General features: G+C 40.1%; 1 protein-coding gene across 5 annotated transcripts in view; it reads left to right on the forward strand.

The window, feature by feature from the left end:
• Positions 1–15,775, forward strand: part of SVEP1 (sushi, von Willebrand factor type A, EGF and pentraxin domain containing 1) — a 459,579-nt gene that overhangs the window by 140,588 nt on the left and 303,216 nt on the right. For 4 of the 5 annotated variants that reach the window (XM_040417268.1, XM_040417271.1, XM_040417270.1 and 1 more), the window contains exons 7-8: positions 739–936; positions 1,858–1,976. In XM_040417268.1, the coding sequence (XP_040273202.1) occupies positions 739–936; positions 1,858–1,976 (317 nt within the window). Of the gene's footprint in view, positions 1–738; positions 937–1,857; positions 1,977–12,217; positions 12,279–15,775 lie in introns of those variants that run through there. The other variant, XM_040417273.1, reaches the window with a different exon arrangement.

Here is a 15,775-nt window from a genome sequence, read left to right on the forward strand (position 1 = left end):
TTATTTTACCGTCAGACTTGTTTTTGCCACAATATGTTGGACATTACTACAAATCTGTTATACAACTAATCTCGTCTTGTCTCATTTTGTCAATAATGTATTCAATAAAGACTCAAAGGCTGACAGTAGACACTGTGAAAGGCTTTGTGGGATACTGACATGGAGGGAGTGAAAGCATGCCTAAGGGTGTGTGTGGTGGGGGGTATATTATGGACAAAATTAGTGTTGAGCGAATCGAAGTCAAACAAATTGACTTTGATCTGAACTTCAAGAAAAATTTGATTCACCGCAAAGCCGAATTTCCTCGTGCTTTGTGGTAACAAATGAATTTTCCCTGAAATGGCAGGAAAAAAATCTCTACTCACCTCATCCATTTGTGCGCGAAGAGACCGCCGCGGCCATCTTGATTGCTGATACAGCGTGGTGCCTAGTGTCTTCAATCAAGATGGCTGCGGCGGCCTCTACGCGATGAATAGGATAAGGTCAGTATTTTTTATTTTACCGGATTAACCCCTGAAAGCCCTCAATGTTAATCTCAGATGCCGAGATCAGCAATGAACGCAACATCTGAGGGATTCAATGTCAGGGGGCAACGCATTTCCCATCATTGTGCCTGCTACACAAAGCAAATTTCTTTGTGAAATTTGACGAATCATCTGAATCGTATTTTTGATAACTTCGCTCAACACTAGACATAATATATCAAATAATATTTAATTACTGACTTGTGTTTTGCAGAAATCTATTGCCCTGCATTTTCCAAGCCTGAAAACCTTCTGATATTTCCACTGACCTGTGGACAAGAGGCTGCTGTATTTGGATCAGTGTGCTATTTGAGATGTCAAAAAGGATTTGTTTTGTCTGGAGTCGGGGATGAAATAAAATGTACATCCAATGGCAAATGGAGTGAAGATATCCAAACAGCAGTATGCAAAGGTAACAACAGAGTGAGGGTACTTTCACACTTGCGTTAAACTTTTCCGGTATTGAGTTCCGTCCTAGGGGCTCAATACCGGAAAAAACTGATCAGTTTTATCCTAATGCATTCTGAATGGAGAGCATTCCGTTCAGTATGCATCAGGATGTCTTCAGTTCAGTCACTGTACGATTTTTGGACGGAGAAAATACCGCAGCATGCTGTGGTATTTTCTCCGTCCAAAATTCTGGAACACTTGCCGGAATGCCGGATCCGGCATTATTTTCCTTTGAAATGCATTAATGCCAGATCCGGCCCCAAGTGTTCCAGAAAACTGGATCCGGTTTTGCGGGCTGCGCATGCGCAGACCTTTAAAAATGTGAAAAAGATAAATACCGGATCCGTTTTTCCGGATGACAACCGGAGAGACGGATCCGGTATTTCAATGCATTTGTGAGATGGATCTGAATCCGGATCTGTCTACAAGTGGTATTTGTTCGCATACAGATTGCCGGAGTAGTTCCGACGACAGAGCTGCCTGCCGGAATCCAACAACGCAAGTGTAAAAGTACCCTGACAAGAGTAGCAATATTAGGACTGGCAGCTGGAACACCCACAGTGCCTCAGGAACTGTCTGCTGTCAGAGCTGACCTATAATGGAGTGGAGGACTATCTCCATATTAAGCCTCACACATTTGTGTTATGGTCTATCAGACATATCTTATGTATTCAGGTATTGTCTCCAAGAAGCATTGCTTCTGAAGAGAATTTTTTGCACCCAACGAATCTTGTGCTACAGCACAAAGAAGCTGTACAGGTCCATACTAGTAAGCCATACAGTCACTGAGCACTGCCACTCAGGGTCCATGCACACTGTTCTGTTATGTGGTACCTGGCCATCCTTCAGCCTGTCACTCATTCTGTCTTACAATATGTTTCAGACACTGAACCTCCAGTAATCAAGTGTCCAGATGATATAACTGCCGAAAACATTCAGCACCAAAATATAGCACATATTAATTGGGAAATTCCAGAAGCAACAGATAATGCGGAGGAAGAGGTGAACATGATAATTTGATTTCTATTAATATGTTATATAGAAACTGATCTTGAGGTGTGTTTGCTAAAAATTATTGTAAATTGAAAAATTACTTTTAGAAACCATTTTACGTCTCCTCTTAGCTATGTCCCTTTATCTAAGCACTTTTAGGTGAAGGTTCAAAAAATCTCTAAAATACATTTTGTTGCAAGCCAGCCAGGTTCTCTATTTGTTTGGTGCAATTTGTAACAAAATTCTATCCTGTTGTACAGTCATAAGAAAAAAAAAATACACCCTATTTGAATTATATGGTTTTATAAATTATTAACCAATAAAATAAATCTGGTCCTTAGAAGGTAAATACAACTTCAGATGAACAGCACACAACATATTCCACCGTTTTTATCATTTATTCAACAAAAATGAAGCCAAAATGGAAAAGCCATGTGTACAAAACTAAATTCAGCCCATAAATAAATAGCTTGTAGAACCACCTTTGGCAGCAATAACTGGAAGTAACAGTTTTCTATATGATTATATATGGCGTTTTCTATATGACTATATCAGTATCTCGCATCGTTCTGGAGGAATTTTGGCCCTCTCTTCTTTACAGTGTTGCTTCAGGTCATTGAAGTTTGTGAGCATTCACATATCAACAGCTCTCTTACAGTCCAGTCACAGTATTTTAATTGGGTTGGATTTTGACTGGACCATTGCAACACCCTAATTGTTTTCTTTTTCAGCCATTCTGTTGTAAATTTGCTGGTGCGCTTGAGATCATTGTCCTGTTGCATGACATGTTTTTGGCCAAGTTATAGCTGTTGGATAAATGGACTTACATTTGACTGTAGAATACTTTGGTATACAGAAGAGTGCATGGCCCATTCAATTACTTTAAAGTGACCAGATCCTGTGGCTGCAAAACAATCCCAAATTAGTATCCCTCCATGAACATGATTGACAGTTTGCATTATGTGTTTGTGTTGATATGCTGTGTCAGGGTTTCACCAAGCGTGGTACTGTTTATTATGGCCAAACTTCTACACTATGATCTCATCTGTCCAACATTGTTCTAGAAGTCTTGTGATTTGTTCAGATGCAACTTTGCAAACGTAACCTGTGCTGCCATTTTCTTTTTAGAAAAATATAAAGACTTTCTCTTGGCCACCCTTCCAAACAAGCCATAATTGTTCAGTTTTTTATGATTGTACTGTTGGAGATTAACTCTTGGGTTTTCTGCTAATTCTCTAAACATTGCACAGTCTGAGCTTGGGGTGAACTTTCTTGGACATCCACTCATGAGAAACTTGAATGTTTTCCACTTGTGAATAATCTTTTTCACTGTAGAATGATGGACATAAAATTGTTTGGAAGTGGTCTTATAACCCTCCCTAGATTGATGGGCAGCAACAGTTGGTTCTTTAAGATCATTGCTGAGGTTGTTCCTCCCTGGCATTGTGTTAATACTCACCTGAATGCTCCAGACCAGCAAACTGCCAAAACGTCTGCCTTTATAACGATGGTCACACTTGATGGTGATCAGTTAATCAAGGGTATTTGATTAGCAGCACCTGACAGCTACTTACCCTCATAATTCCTATGGAAGCAGTAAGGGCATACTTAACTTTTTACACACAGCTTCTAATTTTGGCCTAGTTTTTGTTAAATAAACAATGAAACTGTGTAATTTTTCATGTCTTGTTGTTCATTTGAAGTTGTATTTATCAAATTTTAAGACCTTCTAAGGACCAAGGGAGGAATTTTTCCACCATTTTATGCCAGTCTACAATATCCCCTGTGCTGCCAGAGGATGAGTCTAATTTATGAAGAGGTGCACACCTTGTCATAAATTAGGCGCATCCTCCCCTAGTCCGTGCGCCTATACCCAAATCTATGCCTGCTTAGATTAGCTGGTATAGATTTTGGTGTTCTTTCATACAATAAATGCCGTAAATAAAGATAAATATGCAGGGCCTGCAGACTCTACCCCATCCCTTGCCAAACCTTTTTTTTAGGTAAAGTGGTGAGGTCCACTTGTGCCTAGATTTAGGTTCAGTGTTGTTGGCTACTTTTGTACGCAAAAAAAAAAATGGCTTGGTGGGAATGATAAATTCCCCCACAAATTGTATTTTTCTTTATTATTCCCTGATATGTTAAACTATAAATATCCAAGAAGTTGTACTTTGTTTTTCTTATGACATAATACATGTGAATATCTTCTTTGCTCACTTACCAGTGCTTGTAGAGGACAGAATCTTATAGTTGCTTATTAAAGGGGTTATTTAATAAAAAGTATTTATCACCTATCTATAGTATAGATGCTAGATGTTTGATTGCATGGGATCTGACTGCTGGAGACCCCCAGCAATTCCACGAATGAGGATCCCTGAGTAACCTCTCTGAATGGAGAGGCAGTGCACAAGTTAACCACTGCTCCATTCAGTTCTATGGGACTGATAAACTGCTGTCTACATCAATCCCATAAAAATGAATGGAGTGGCAGATACTGTGCTTGGTCAATGCACACAAAGTCTACATCTAGTACAGGATCAGTGTCCTGGCATTCCTTAGAAAGAGAAAGAGAGAGAGAGAGAGCTACAATCAATTTATCTAGCAAAAGTTCAGATTATAAAGCTAAAAAAGATTCATATATTTATATATCATTCCTGTTCATCCTGAGGCAGCACAACACAAGGGGTTTATGTCCATTGACTGCCAGATAGAAGAGACACCCTTAATTAGCATACACATAATTAAACAATTCAGCTAATTAGCTTACCTATGTGAGGCATCAGAAAGCACACCAAGCTGCATAGTCTGTAACAGTAAAAAATATTATATTTGGGTGGGAATATTGTTCTGCCTATGGACTCCAAGAGAAAAAAGTTCTGGTAAGTAAATCTTGCACTGCCTGTTTGCCCTAAGGCAGCACAACACAAGGGGAAAAGCAAACCAGTTTTTTTATCTCTCATGCTCTGGATAGAAGACAACTGAGATGTTGGCTAACAATAGCTCTCTATACAGAGAGTTGTATGTGTCCCAAATACTATTTACTAGGGTTGAAACACCATGCTCTGTCCTCCAGCCTTGTGGCATGCATCTCCTTCCTGAGGCAGCGTACAGGCTGGTCCTATGCCTTGGCCATTCTAACACCCTGTTTGAGTGCTCCAAGTTGGCTGCTGCTGCTGAGGTCAGTATCTGCACATTTTCTTTTTTTTTTTTTGCCTGGTACATATTCGTTCATGTCTCTCCCACTTCTCCTGTACTTTGCATTGCTGCATACTGTATTTGAAGGATCCCTCTGTAATTATGGGATTGCAGCATTTAAAAGCACTCTAGTGTCCTTCAAAGGTGTGTCGTTAGCATGTGTGCCTGTCCGTGTACTGCCTGACTTCTGCCTTACCTCTGGATTTGTCCCTTCTCTGGCTTTCCCTGACCTCCAACATAAATTAACTCCTCAAAAAGATCCCTTGAGTTGCAGAGAAAGTCCCAGTTTCTTCCTCTGGTATTGGCAGATTGAAAAATCTGCAAGTGCATGACATTATCCAATGTTTCTGGTTGCTCTATAATACCAAAAGGAAACAACTGTTATTCTCCAGCTTCTTCATCCAGGAGGAGGAATTAGAAGAAGTCCCTATGCGAGAGCATAGTAACCAATTCGATTGCACCTTTCATTTTTCAAAAGAGCTCTAAAAATTGAAAAGTGGAATCATATTAATTGCTATGGGCAACTAAGCTACATTTTCCTTACACCAGTTATGATACATCTCCCCCTAAAAATGCAATTTTTATTGTATTCTACTTAGGTGGCAGCTGGCACTTGGTAATAGGCCTTACATACCTAAACACCTTTTTGTAAAGAAAAAGCTCAAGATAGAGATCTACTATATCTGTTGTTAAATCATTCAACAAAAATTTTTTGGGGCAACCATTTATTTGAAGACTTTTGCTCACACAGTTTCAATGCATAGTGATTCTGGTGCAGGACTTTCATCTTCAGTTTAACTGCCTGCCATTTGGAACAACACCTAATCAGTCTTCATCAAGGCAGCAGTGGTTCTGACAGCAGCTCTAAGGGTACTTTCATACTAGCGTTATTCTTTTCCAGTATTGAGTTTCGTTTTGTCCTAGGGGCTTGATACCGCGTGCGCAGACCTTTAAAAATGCAAAATAGACTTCAAGTGGTGGTTATCCATAGTTCATCTGAGACATGATCAGTCTCTGAAAATCTCCCAAACCAATAGTCCTTATAATGGATGCCTCAAATATGGCTTGATGTGAACCCAGTGGGTACAGAGGAAATGGTCCAGGTCCAAAAAGTTCCTTCTAATCAAAGAGCTCAAAGCTATAAAGCTCCTTTTGCCACTATCAGCCTCTCCATCAATATGAGGAAGACTACATTCAGTCATATAACATTTCAGCTGTATTTTATCTGAACAGGGAGGCACACAGAGTCACAAAGGAGTGGAGACAGATAATGTGATGAGTAGGGACAAACAAACTTCATGTTTTGGAAGGACTCCTGCATAACGGAAACCAGACAGATCTGCAAAACGGATTGCCTCTTAAAGGTTTCTGTGGTGCATTCCGTTATAGAATTCCTTATGTTTCGTGGTACCGGAATCCATAACAGAATTCAGGCTAAACCAGAACCCGAACTTTAAAACATGAAGTTCGCTCACCCCTAGTCATAAGCAGAAAACAAGCTAACATCAATCTTAACTGTCAGCAGGATTTTTTTTCCCGTCATGTATAATGGAACAAAACAGAACCGTGGCCATAGACATGTATTAGGACAGAGCAAAATGGAATGCCTCTTAAAGGGTTTCATATCCCTTTAATGGAATTCATAATGCAAATGCGAACCTGCTCTTACTGAATATATATATTGTAGAAGACTCATTCTGTCCAACGGTGTTCTTTAAGAAAAAAATGAAAAAAATTCAGTTAATTGCAAACTAGTAAAACAACTGTCAACCAAATACAAACCCGTGTTTGGAGTAATAAGTTGCACAGCACTATAAAACAATATATCACCAAAATCAGCCTGCAACTACAGTGAGCAAATGTCATACATACAGCCAATTGCTGCAAATCCCAGGACATTGCCAATAATAATCAATAGAAGTACAAGTCTGAACTCCTACATAGCATTCTCAAAGGCACAGCTCACCCACCACACCCAACACATGTTTTTCCAATGGCTTCTTTCGGGGGACGAGGGGTGGGGGGAATGTAATTGGCTGTAACTCAAGTTACAGCCACAGGACTATCTAGTCAGTAGTAGAAGGCCACAGTTGTTCTTCATCTCCGCTAGGTAATGATGTATTATTGCAGAGGAAGGTGATGACATTGTGACTGGATGACTTACTCATCATCTCAGTTAGTGTTGAGTGAAGTGAGCTTTGGATCATAGATTCCAAGTCGCTTTGGTCAAAACTTCATTTGAATGCTGTACATGCAGCGGGCTAGACCGATGCTAGGGGGGTCCCTTTAAGATGTTATGAGAGTTCTTAGAGTTTTTGTTGTCACTCCAGCTGCATTTCAGCAACGAGGGACTATGTCCCCCTATGTAGAAGGTGATAGTGGAACCCAGGAATAGGAATGCCAGAGTGGTGTAAGGGTTGCCTATAGTGTCCCTTTAGGTGCGGCTTTGCACTTGTTACGGTGGTTCTACCTGGAAATCCGGAACCCCAAGCGTGGTCGTCTGAAGCAGTGATAATAGGGTGAATAGTTGTGGAACTGGTTGAATAAATTTAGTCTAGACTTGTATTGAAGTATATAATGTTATCCGGTGTGAAAGTAATGGACCACAGCAGCGGTACCCTTAAGGGAGTAGGTTCGGTCTCCTAAATAGCTAAAAACAGAAGGTGCGGGGACCGCGCTCTAAATGAACAGTTTATGTCAGTTATTGAATCCTAAAAATACAGAGAACTGAAGTCTAATCCAGCTACCAGAGGCAGTATTTGCAGAGACGTAATGTTCATGCGAAAAGGTTGTAATCCACCTCCTACTGGTCCGCAGATCTCGTGATGAGTCACCAACCTCTGAATCCAAACACCGGACCCGAATACCTTCAAGAAGGAAAAGAACAGATGGTGCAATACCCTCGGTATCTTCAAAGGTAAGGGATTTATTGTACTCACAATTTTTAAGTTACAAGCATGCACATAGAATTGCCCGACCCGGGTTTCACTATTAGCTTCTTCAGGGGCTGCGGTAAAAACGCCGCTGCAAGCCACGAGTAAAAGATCACTTCTACCCCGGAGTAGAAGTGATCTTTTACTCGTGGCTTGCAGCGGCGTTTGTACCGCAGCCCCTTAAGAAGCTAATAGCGAAACCCGGGTCGGGCAATTCTATGTGCATGCTTGTAACTTAAAAATTGTGAGTACAATAAATCCCTTACCTTTAAAGATACCGAGGGTATTGCACCATCTGTTCTATTCCTTCTTGAAGGTATTCGGGTCCGGTGTTTGGATTCAGAGGTTGGTGACTCATCACGAGATCTGCGGACCAGTAGGAGGTGGATTACAACCTTTTCGCATGAACATTACGTCTCTGCGAATACTGTCTCTGGTAGCTGGATGAGACTTCAGTTCTCTGTATTTTTAGGATTCAATAACTGACATAAACTGTTCATTTAGAGCGCGGTCCCCGCACCTCTTGTATTGAAGTAGTTAACAGCTTTACTAGGCATAAACTTTCATCAGGGAACAATCTTCCAACTTTATCTTAGTTTCAAGAAAGCTTTGGCATGAAGTTCTGGCAGGCAAACACTCTCAGCTCTACTACATCTGAACTCTTCCAGCTCTGCTATGTTGGCTGGCTTAAATAGGAACTCTTCCTTTTGCTTTCTGCTGCAACTTCTCTCCTTGTCTGACTCTATCTTTACCCTTAGCTTGTGCAGGGAACCTTTCATCCTGGCTTCTGAGGCTTGTATTTTGGGCCTCTATGCCCAGCAGAGCAGACAGTGTTCTGCTGGCTGGAACACAGCCATCCCCCTACGGGAGGTAAGCTAGACTCCACACAACCTGTCCCCAAGGAGGGGAAGGCTGGACTGACTAGAAACTAACTCAACTCCTCCCTCTCTAGAGAGGGGGCTAGAATGGAAGGATGATGTTCCATTCTATCTAACACAGCTCTGCCAGAAGTGCCGCCATCTGCTTGTGAACCAGGCACATTACATGTCAAACCATTACCAAATCATAAATATATTTACACATTGTGCAGGACCTAGGAATAAATACAAAAGATGATACAGGGTACACCATTAAGGATAGCGTAGGGGTAAAAAGAGTGGTAATGCCCCCTTGCAGGGCGTTACATATGGAGATCAATTTCCGTACAGCATTCAAATGTATGGGCTACAGCAAGGGGAAATTTTTTATCTCCAAAGTCACTTGAGACTTCAATGAATAACTTCAGACTTCAATTTTTAAACTTGAAGACCATTTTAAAACTTTTTTCCGAAGTCGGCTTTGCTACCGCGGCACCAGCCGGTACTGAAGCCAACTTCGTATTCAAGTTTTAAAATGGTTTCAAGTAATAGAATCGATGGCTGAAGTTATTCAACGAAGCACGAGTTCAGAGATAACGAATTTCACCTTGTCAAAGCCCATACATTTGAATGCTGTAAGGAGTTGGATCTCTGTACACTATTCAAACAAACGTTTGATCCGAAGCTTGCTTCGCTCAACAGTAATCTCAGTCATAGCAGGATGATGTTTATGTTACCTCTGAATCAGACACCATGCCTTCGAGCCAGTGTTCAGTGCATTACTTTCTCTACCACTTTATAATTTAAAGGGGTTGTGCAGCAATTTCTATTGATGACCTATCCTCAGGATAGGTCATCAATATCTGATTGGTGGGTGTCCGACACCCAGGACCCCCTCCGAATAGCTGTTGAAGAGGCGGTGGCACTCCATGCGAGCACCACTTCCTGTTCATTACACTGTACTTCATCTCAGAAGAGAGTGTAATGATAAGTACTAGGGGCACTAGTAGCCATGGTTATAGTGGCACTCAGGTTGAATATAGAGGAACATGACATATCAGTCTGAGAACAATGGTGAGTATGATGATGACTGGGATGATTTTTGTTGGACAAGATCTAAGAAGCAGATCAGGATGACAAGAAAGTGATGATGACATCAGGAAAGGGCGGTGGCTGCAATAAAGAGCAGAGCCGATGTATGGCCAAAGCATAAAATAGACTGCCAGTAAAAACTGCCAGGGGCAGATCTGTTTCTACTGTGATCAGCTTGGGAACAGGTGATGCTGCTGTTGATGTAGGCTCAAAAGCTGTCAGACCTAGGGAATGCATGGGTGATGGTGGCAAAAAATTTGTGAGTGTTTTTGGGGCTCTTGGGTGAGAATTTTTATCTACATTGCCAACCAACAAAACCATTGCAGTGTGCAAGCTCTGCAAGCCGTGGCCACCCAGACACAATTGTTGTAACTACAGCTCTCCTTCAGCACATGAAGTGGCATCACATGCTCATGTAGAAAAATCAAACTTGCCAGCAACTTCAGTCTACTGACCTGGCCACTTTGACCGGTTGTGTATCGTTGTTGTCACCATTACATCAACATCATTAGTTACTGCTTCTCCCACTCTTCCTATGCTACATTGTCAGTCATCCATAATGGAATATTTGGGAATGAAACAACAATACGCTGCCTCTACTACTACCCGTACACAGCTGTATATCTCCTGCCTTGTCCATTATATCCCATACTGTACAGCAGCTGGAACCCTACTCAGCACAGTATAACAAACCTAAAACAGCTCCCAAAAAGAGACAAATTTTGGACAGCTTTTTTAAAAAGCCCTTGCTTTTACACTTTTTAGGAAGCCATTGATTCTTCTGACATGTGTATAAATACTGGCAGACATCCTCACCCAAAAGGGATAGTATTTGGATATTTTTTTTATAATAAAAAAATACATTAAAAATCTGACAGTGCACTGTGTTTTTAAACAGGCTGTTTCTTACCACTGGCTACCATCTGTTTACTCATAGACATATATGTCGCTGTCACTTTGACATTATTAATGCTGTGTGCACATTTATAGGCTTTAAAGGGGTTGGATACAGATCTAGGTGACTTCAGAGTGTCAAACACGAATTTTGAATGCTACTGGGGTACTTTTAATTAGGGTCAAATTTCCCAGAGCAAGTCGAATCGATCAAATCAGAACCAAAACAAATTTCTGAAAATTCACTCCTCTCTACCTCTGGGGTCAAGTTGTTGATACCTTTTTGTCATCTAGGAAGATCATAAAACTCTATTCTTGTTTTTGGCTAACTTCTTCTACCTGGTCGCCACTAACAGGTCTCTGGATAATGTAAGCACCAGTAACAAGAAAGGGCTATAATCCAACATACTTAGGTACAATTAATACTCAGAAAGGAAATTTGCTAATCACCTGCTAGTCTCCACGTTTTTCAAGGCAATAAGGAAGCCAAGACTGTCCCTTTCGTCTTGGGGTTATCTACTGTAATAAAGCATCTATGCCTCATCCTTGGGACCTCTTCTAGATGTCAGTTTAAAAACTTATCTTGCAGAATCAGTGAACTGCAGCCATGATGTCTAGGCTAGTCCAGAAGTGCTTTCCACTGTCAATTAAAATCAAGAATGTTGGTGCTGCCCTTTAGCTCCACAATCTGATGAAGAAAACACAAACAATTTTAATTTGTTAGATGCAAAGAGATTAGTTTTCATCTGTCAGGAAGGAACTCAATCTTTTATACAATAAGAGCTACAAAGTTTTCTCAAGCCAATTAAAAATTAATGAATATAAAAAATAAGTTACTTAAGGACTACTCTGACTTGCAAGTTCTACTGCAGCGTCTTGGGCTGTTTTATGTTCAATTGGATCAAATTTTTAAAGCCACAAAATGGTTTTCTTTTTCTACATTTATCAAAGATTGCGGAGGACCTATGTCCTTGAGTAAATGTTTCTCAAATTTGGGTAAATGAGTACTTTAATCTGCAACCAGTTCTTCTTCCCTCCTTGGAAATTTAATCATAAGTCCCCTTTTGTTGTGCTGCTTTAGGACAAACAGGAAGTGAAATATTTACTTACCAGAAATTTTCATAGTCCATAGCACAATATTCCCAACCAAATATAGTATTTCTTACTACTACAAACTATGCAACTTGGTGTGCATTTTGAGGTCTGTTATAGGCAAGCTATTTAGCTGAATTGTTTAATCATGTGCATGCTAATTAATGGTCTCTCTTCTATCTGGCAGTCAATGAACATTTACCCCTTGTGTTGTGCTGCCTATGGACTCCAGGAAATGAAAATGTTAGGTAAGTAGATTTTCCACACACATGTACAGTCACGAGAAAAACAAAGTACCCCCCTCTTAAAATTGTATGGTTCTACATATGAGGACACAATAAAAAATAAAAGCAACAGAAGGTCTTAAATGAAAATCGCACCACAGAGATCCCCATTTCATTGTTTTTTCAACAGTACAAGTACATCCCATGAATCAATAGCTTTTAGGATCAATACCTTGAAATAGTCATTTTCTATATGACTTTACCAGTCTCTCACATCGTTCTGGAAGAATTTTGGCCCACTCTCCTTTACAAAGCTGCTTCAGTTCATTGAGGTTTGATTTGGTGCGCATTCACTTATTCACAGCTCTCTTACGGTCCTGATACAGCATTTCAATTGGGTAGCCGTCCGGAAATTGGGTCATTGAAACATCTTAATTCTTTTCTTTTTTAGTCATTTTGTTGTAGAGTTGCTGCTATGCTTTGGATCATTGTCCTGTTGCATGACCAAGTTTCGGCCAAGCTTTAACTCGCCTCATGTTTGACTCTAGAATACATAGGTATACAGAAGAGTTAATGGCTGACTCAATGCGTGCAAGGAGTCTAGGTTCTGTGGCTGCAAAACAAGCCAAAATCATTTCTCCTCCACTACCTTGCTTGACAGTTGGTATAAGATGTTTGTGCTGCTATACTGTGTTTAGTTTTCACTAAATGTGGCTGTATGCATTATAGCCAAACATCTCCTATTTGGTTTTGTCTCTCCAAAGATTATTGTTTGAGAAGTCTTGTGGTTTTTCAGATGCAACTTTGCTAACTTAACCTGTGCTGCCATGTTCTTTTAAAAAAGAAGAGGCTTTCTCCTGGAAACTCTTTCAAACAAGTTATACTTCTTCAGTCTATTTCTAATTGCATTGTCATATACATGAATATTGAACTGGCTAGTTGAGGACTGTAGAGACTTAGATGCAGCTCTTGTTTTTTTTTTTTTTTTTTTACAGTTTCTCTGAACATTGTATAGTACGGCATTTGGGTTAATTTGCTGGGACATCCATGTCTGGAAAGACCGTCAACTGTCTTGAATATTTTACACTTGTGAATAATCTTTCTTGCTGTAGAATTATGGATGTCAATTTTTTTAAAATTTCCATATAACCCTTTGCAGAACGTCTGCTTTTATAGATGTGGTTATGCTTGCTGATGATCAATTAATCAAGGACATTTGATTAGCAGGACCTGGCTTCTACTTACTCTCTTAATTCCTATGAAAGCAGTAAGGGTGTACTTTTCCCACAGCTTCTGCAGTATGGCCTAGTTTATGTTACATAAATAATGAAATGGTGAAATTTTTCATGTTTATATTTACCTAACTTTAACCCCTTCCTGACATCCACTGTACATATACGGCATAGCGGGAAGTGAATTCCCACAAAGTGTCATACATATGGCACACTAATCAGGCATGCACAGAAGCTGTGTGCACCCGATCATTGCATGGGCCTTGCTGTTATTGACAGCTGGACCCTTTCTGTACCCGCTGGCATCACAAAAAACGCAGATTAACCAGGTGTCTTGGTCAATGCTGACCTCCGCATCTATGGGTTTTGCAGAGGGCTCCATCTGTCTCTCCATCGGCAATCCACACTGCTATTACATGGGACCAATGGTTGCCATGGTAGCCCCAAGCCTTGCAAAGGCCTCTGGGACTGTCATGTACGGAAGCCAATGTCAGGTTAACGCGTTAAAAATTTTTTTTTTATAAAAACCATGTAAAATAGCCATTTTTGCTCTTCCACATGACAAAAAGCGTAATATCGAGCATTTAAAAAGTACTATGTACCCCAAAATAGTACCAATAAAAGCATCAACTTATCCAGCAAAAAATGAACCCCCACATAAGACGATCGGCAGAAAAATAAAACAATATGGCTGTCAGAAAAAGGCAACATGAAAGCATGATTTTTTTTTCAAAAGTGCTTTTATTGTGTAAAACTGAACAAAAATAAAAGAAATAGACATATTAGGTATTGCTATATCTGTAATAAGGTACTCTATAAAAATATAAAAAAATTTGGTCACATTGCCTCATAAAAAGAATAATATTGAGCGATCAAAAGGTACTATCTACTCCAAAATGGTAACAATAAAAACACAACCTCATCCCACAAAAAATGAGCCCTCACACAAGACGATCGGCAGAAAAGCAAAATAAATATAGCACTCACAAAATGATGACATAAAAACATGATTTTCTTTCTTTTCAAAAATGCTTTGATTGTGTAGAACTGAACAAAAAAAATAATAGACATATTTGGTATAGCTGCGTCTGTAACAATCTGCTCCTTAAAAATATTACATGATCTACCCCATCAAGTGAATGCTGTAAAAAAAAAAAAAAAAACTGTGCCAGAAAAGTCATTTTTGGGTCACCTCATCTCCTAATCATCATAATTAGCAATCAAAAAGTCATTTGTACCCAAATAGTACCAATGATAATGGAAATTCATCCAGAAAATAATAATAAGCCCACAGAACAATTAAGAGAAAAAATGTTTTAAAAAATGTATGGTTTTTAGCAAACGGTTGTACTGCTACCCCAGAGGCTGTTCAAAAGCCACATGGCGCCTGTACACCAATCCATCAAAAGCCAAATGATGGTCTTTCCCAAACCCGAATTTATGGCATTTCTGGTTCTTGGTATTTGGTACTGGCCTAAAAATTTAAGACGTGTGGTGTGTCTTAGATGCTTTTTTTCACTTTGCATGGTCCACTGCACATTAAATTCTACAAAATACCTGTAGCATTAAAAATGCCTACTCCACCCATTATTAAATAACTTGAGGGGTTTAGTTTCCAAAAGGGAGTTACTTCTTTGGGGTTTCCACTGCCAATTATCGGGGATCCGACACCCAGCTCCCCCACTGATCAGCTGTTTGAAGAGGAGGCAGTGCTCTATGCGTGTGCTATTTCCTCTTCATTACACTACCCGTCGTCTTGGAAGTGAATGTAGCTGCCACCACAAGGGAGACGATGTGTAGTGTAATGAAGAGGAAGCAGCGCTCGCATGGAGCATCGCCTGCTCTTCAAACAGCTGATCGATGTGGGTGCTGGGTGTCGGACCACCGCCGATCAGATATTGATCATAAAATTGAAAAAACCACGGCACTCAGATTTCAAGTGTATAGATTGCTTATTTATTTGAATTCATCCAAATAAAATTATAGCCACTGGCCAAAGTTTCAGGCTATAGACAGACCTTGTTCACGGCCTCAATTTTATGATCACCAAATTTACCACTGAGCACCACCTTTACTGAAGAGGAGCGCCGCTCAACCCTTTACCTAAAGTTGATCAGATATTGATGACCTATCCTGAGGACAGGTCATCAATATAAAACCTCCACACAACCCCTTTAAGATCTTCTACGAACCAGACTTTTTTTTAAACTATATACTTCAACAAGACCTACAGCTACATGTGCATACCCAGGTCATGGAAATACACACAACCATTTAATTGACAAAGAA

This window comes from Bufo bufo, chromosome 2 (genome assembly GCF_905171765.1).
Source record: "Bufo bufo chromosome 2, aBufBuf1.1, whole genome shotgun sequence".
In the NCBI taxonomy this organism is placed as follows: domain Eukaryota; kingdom Metazoa; phylum Chordata; class Amphibia; order Anura; family Bufonidae; genus Bufo; species Bufo bufo.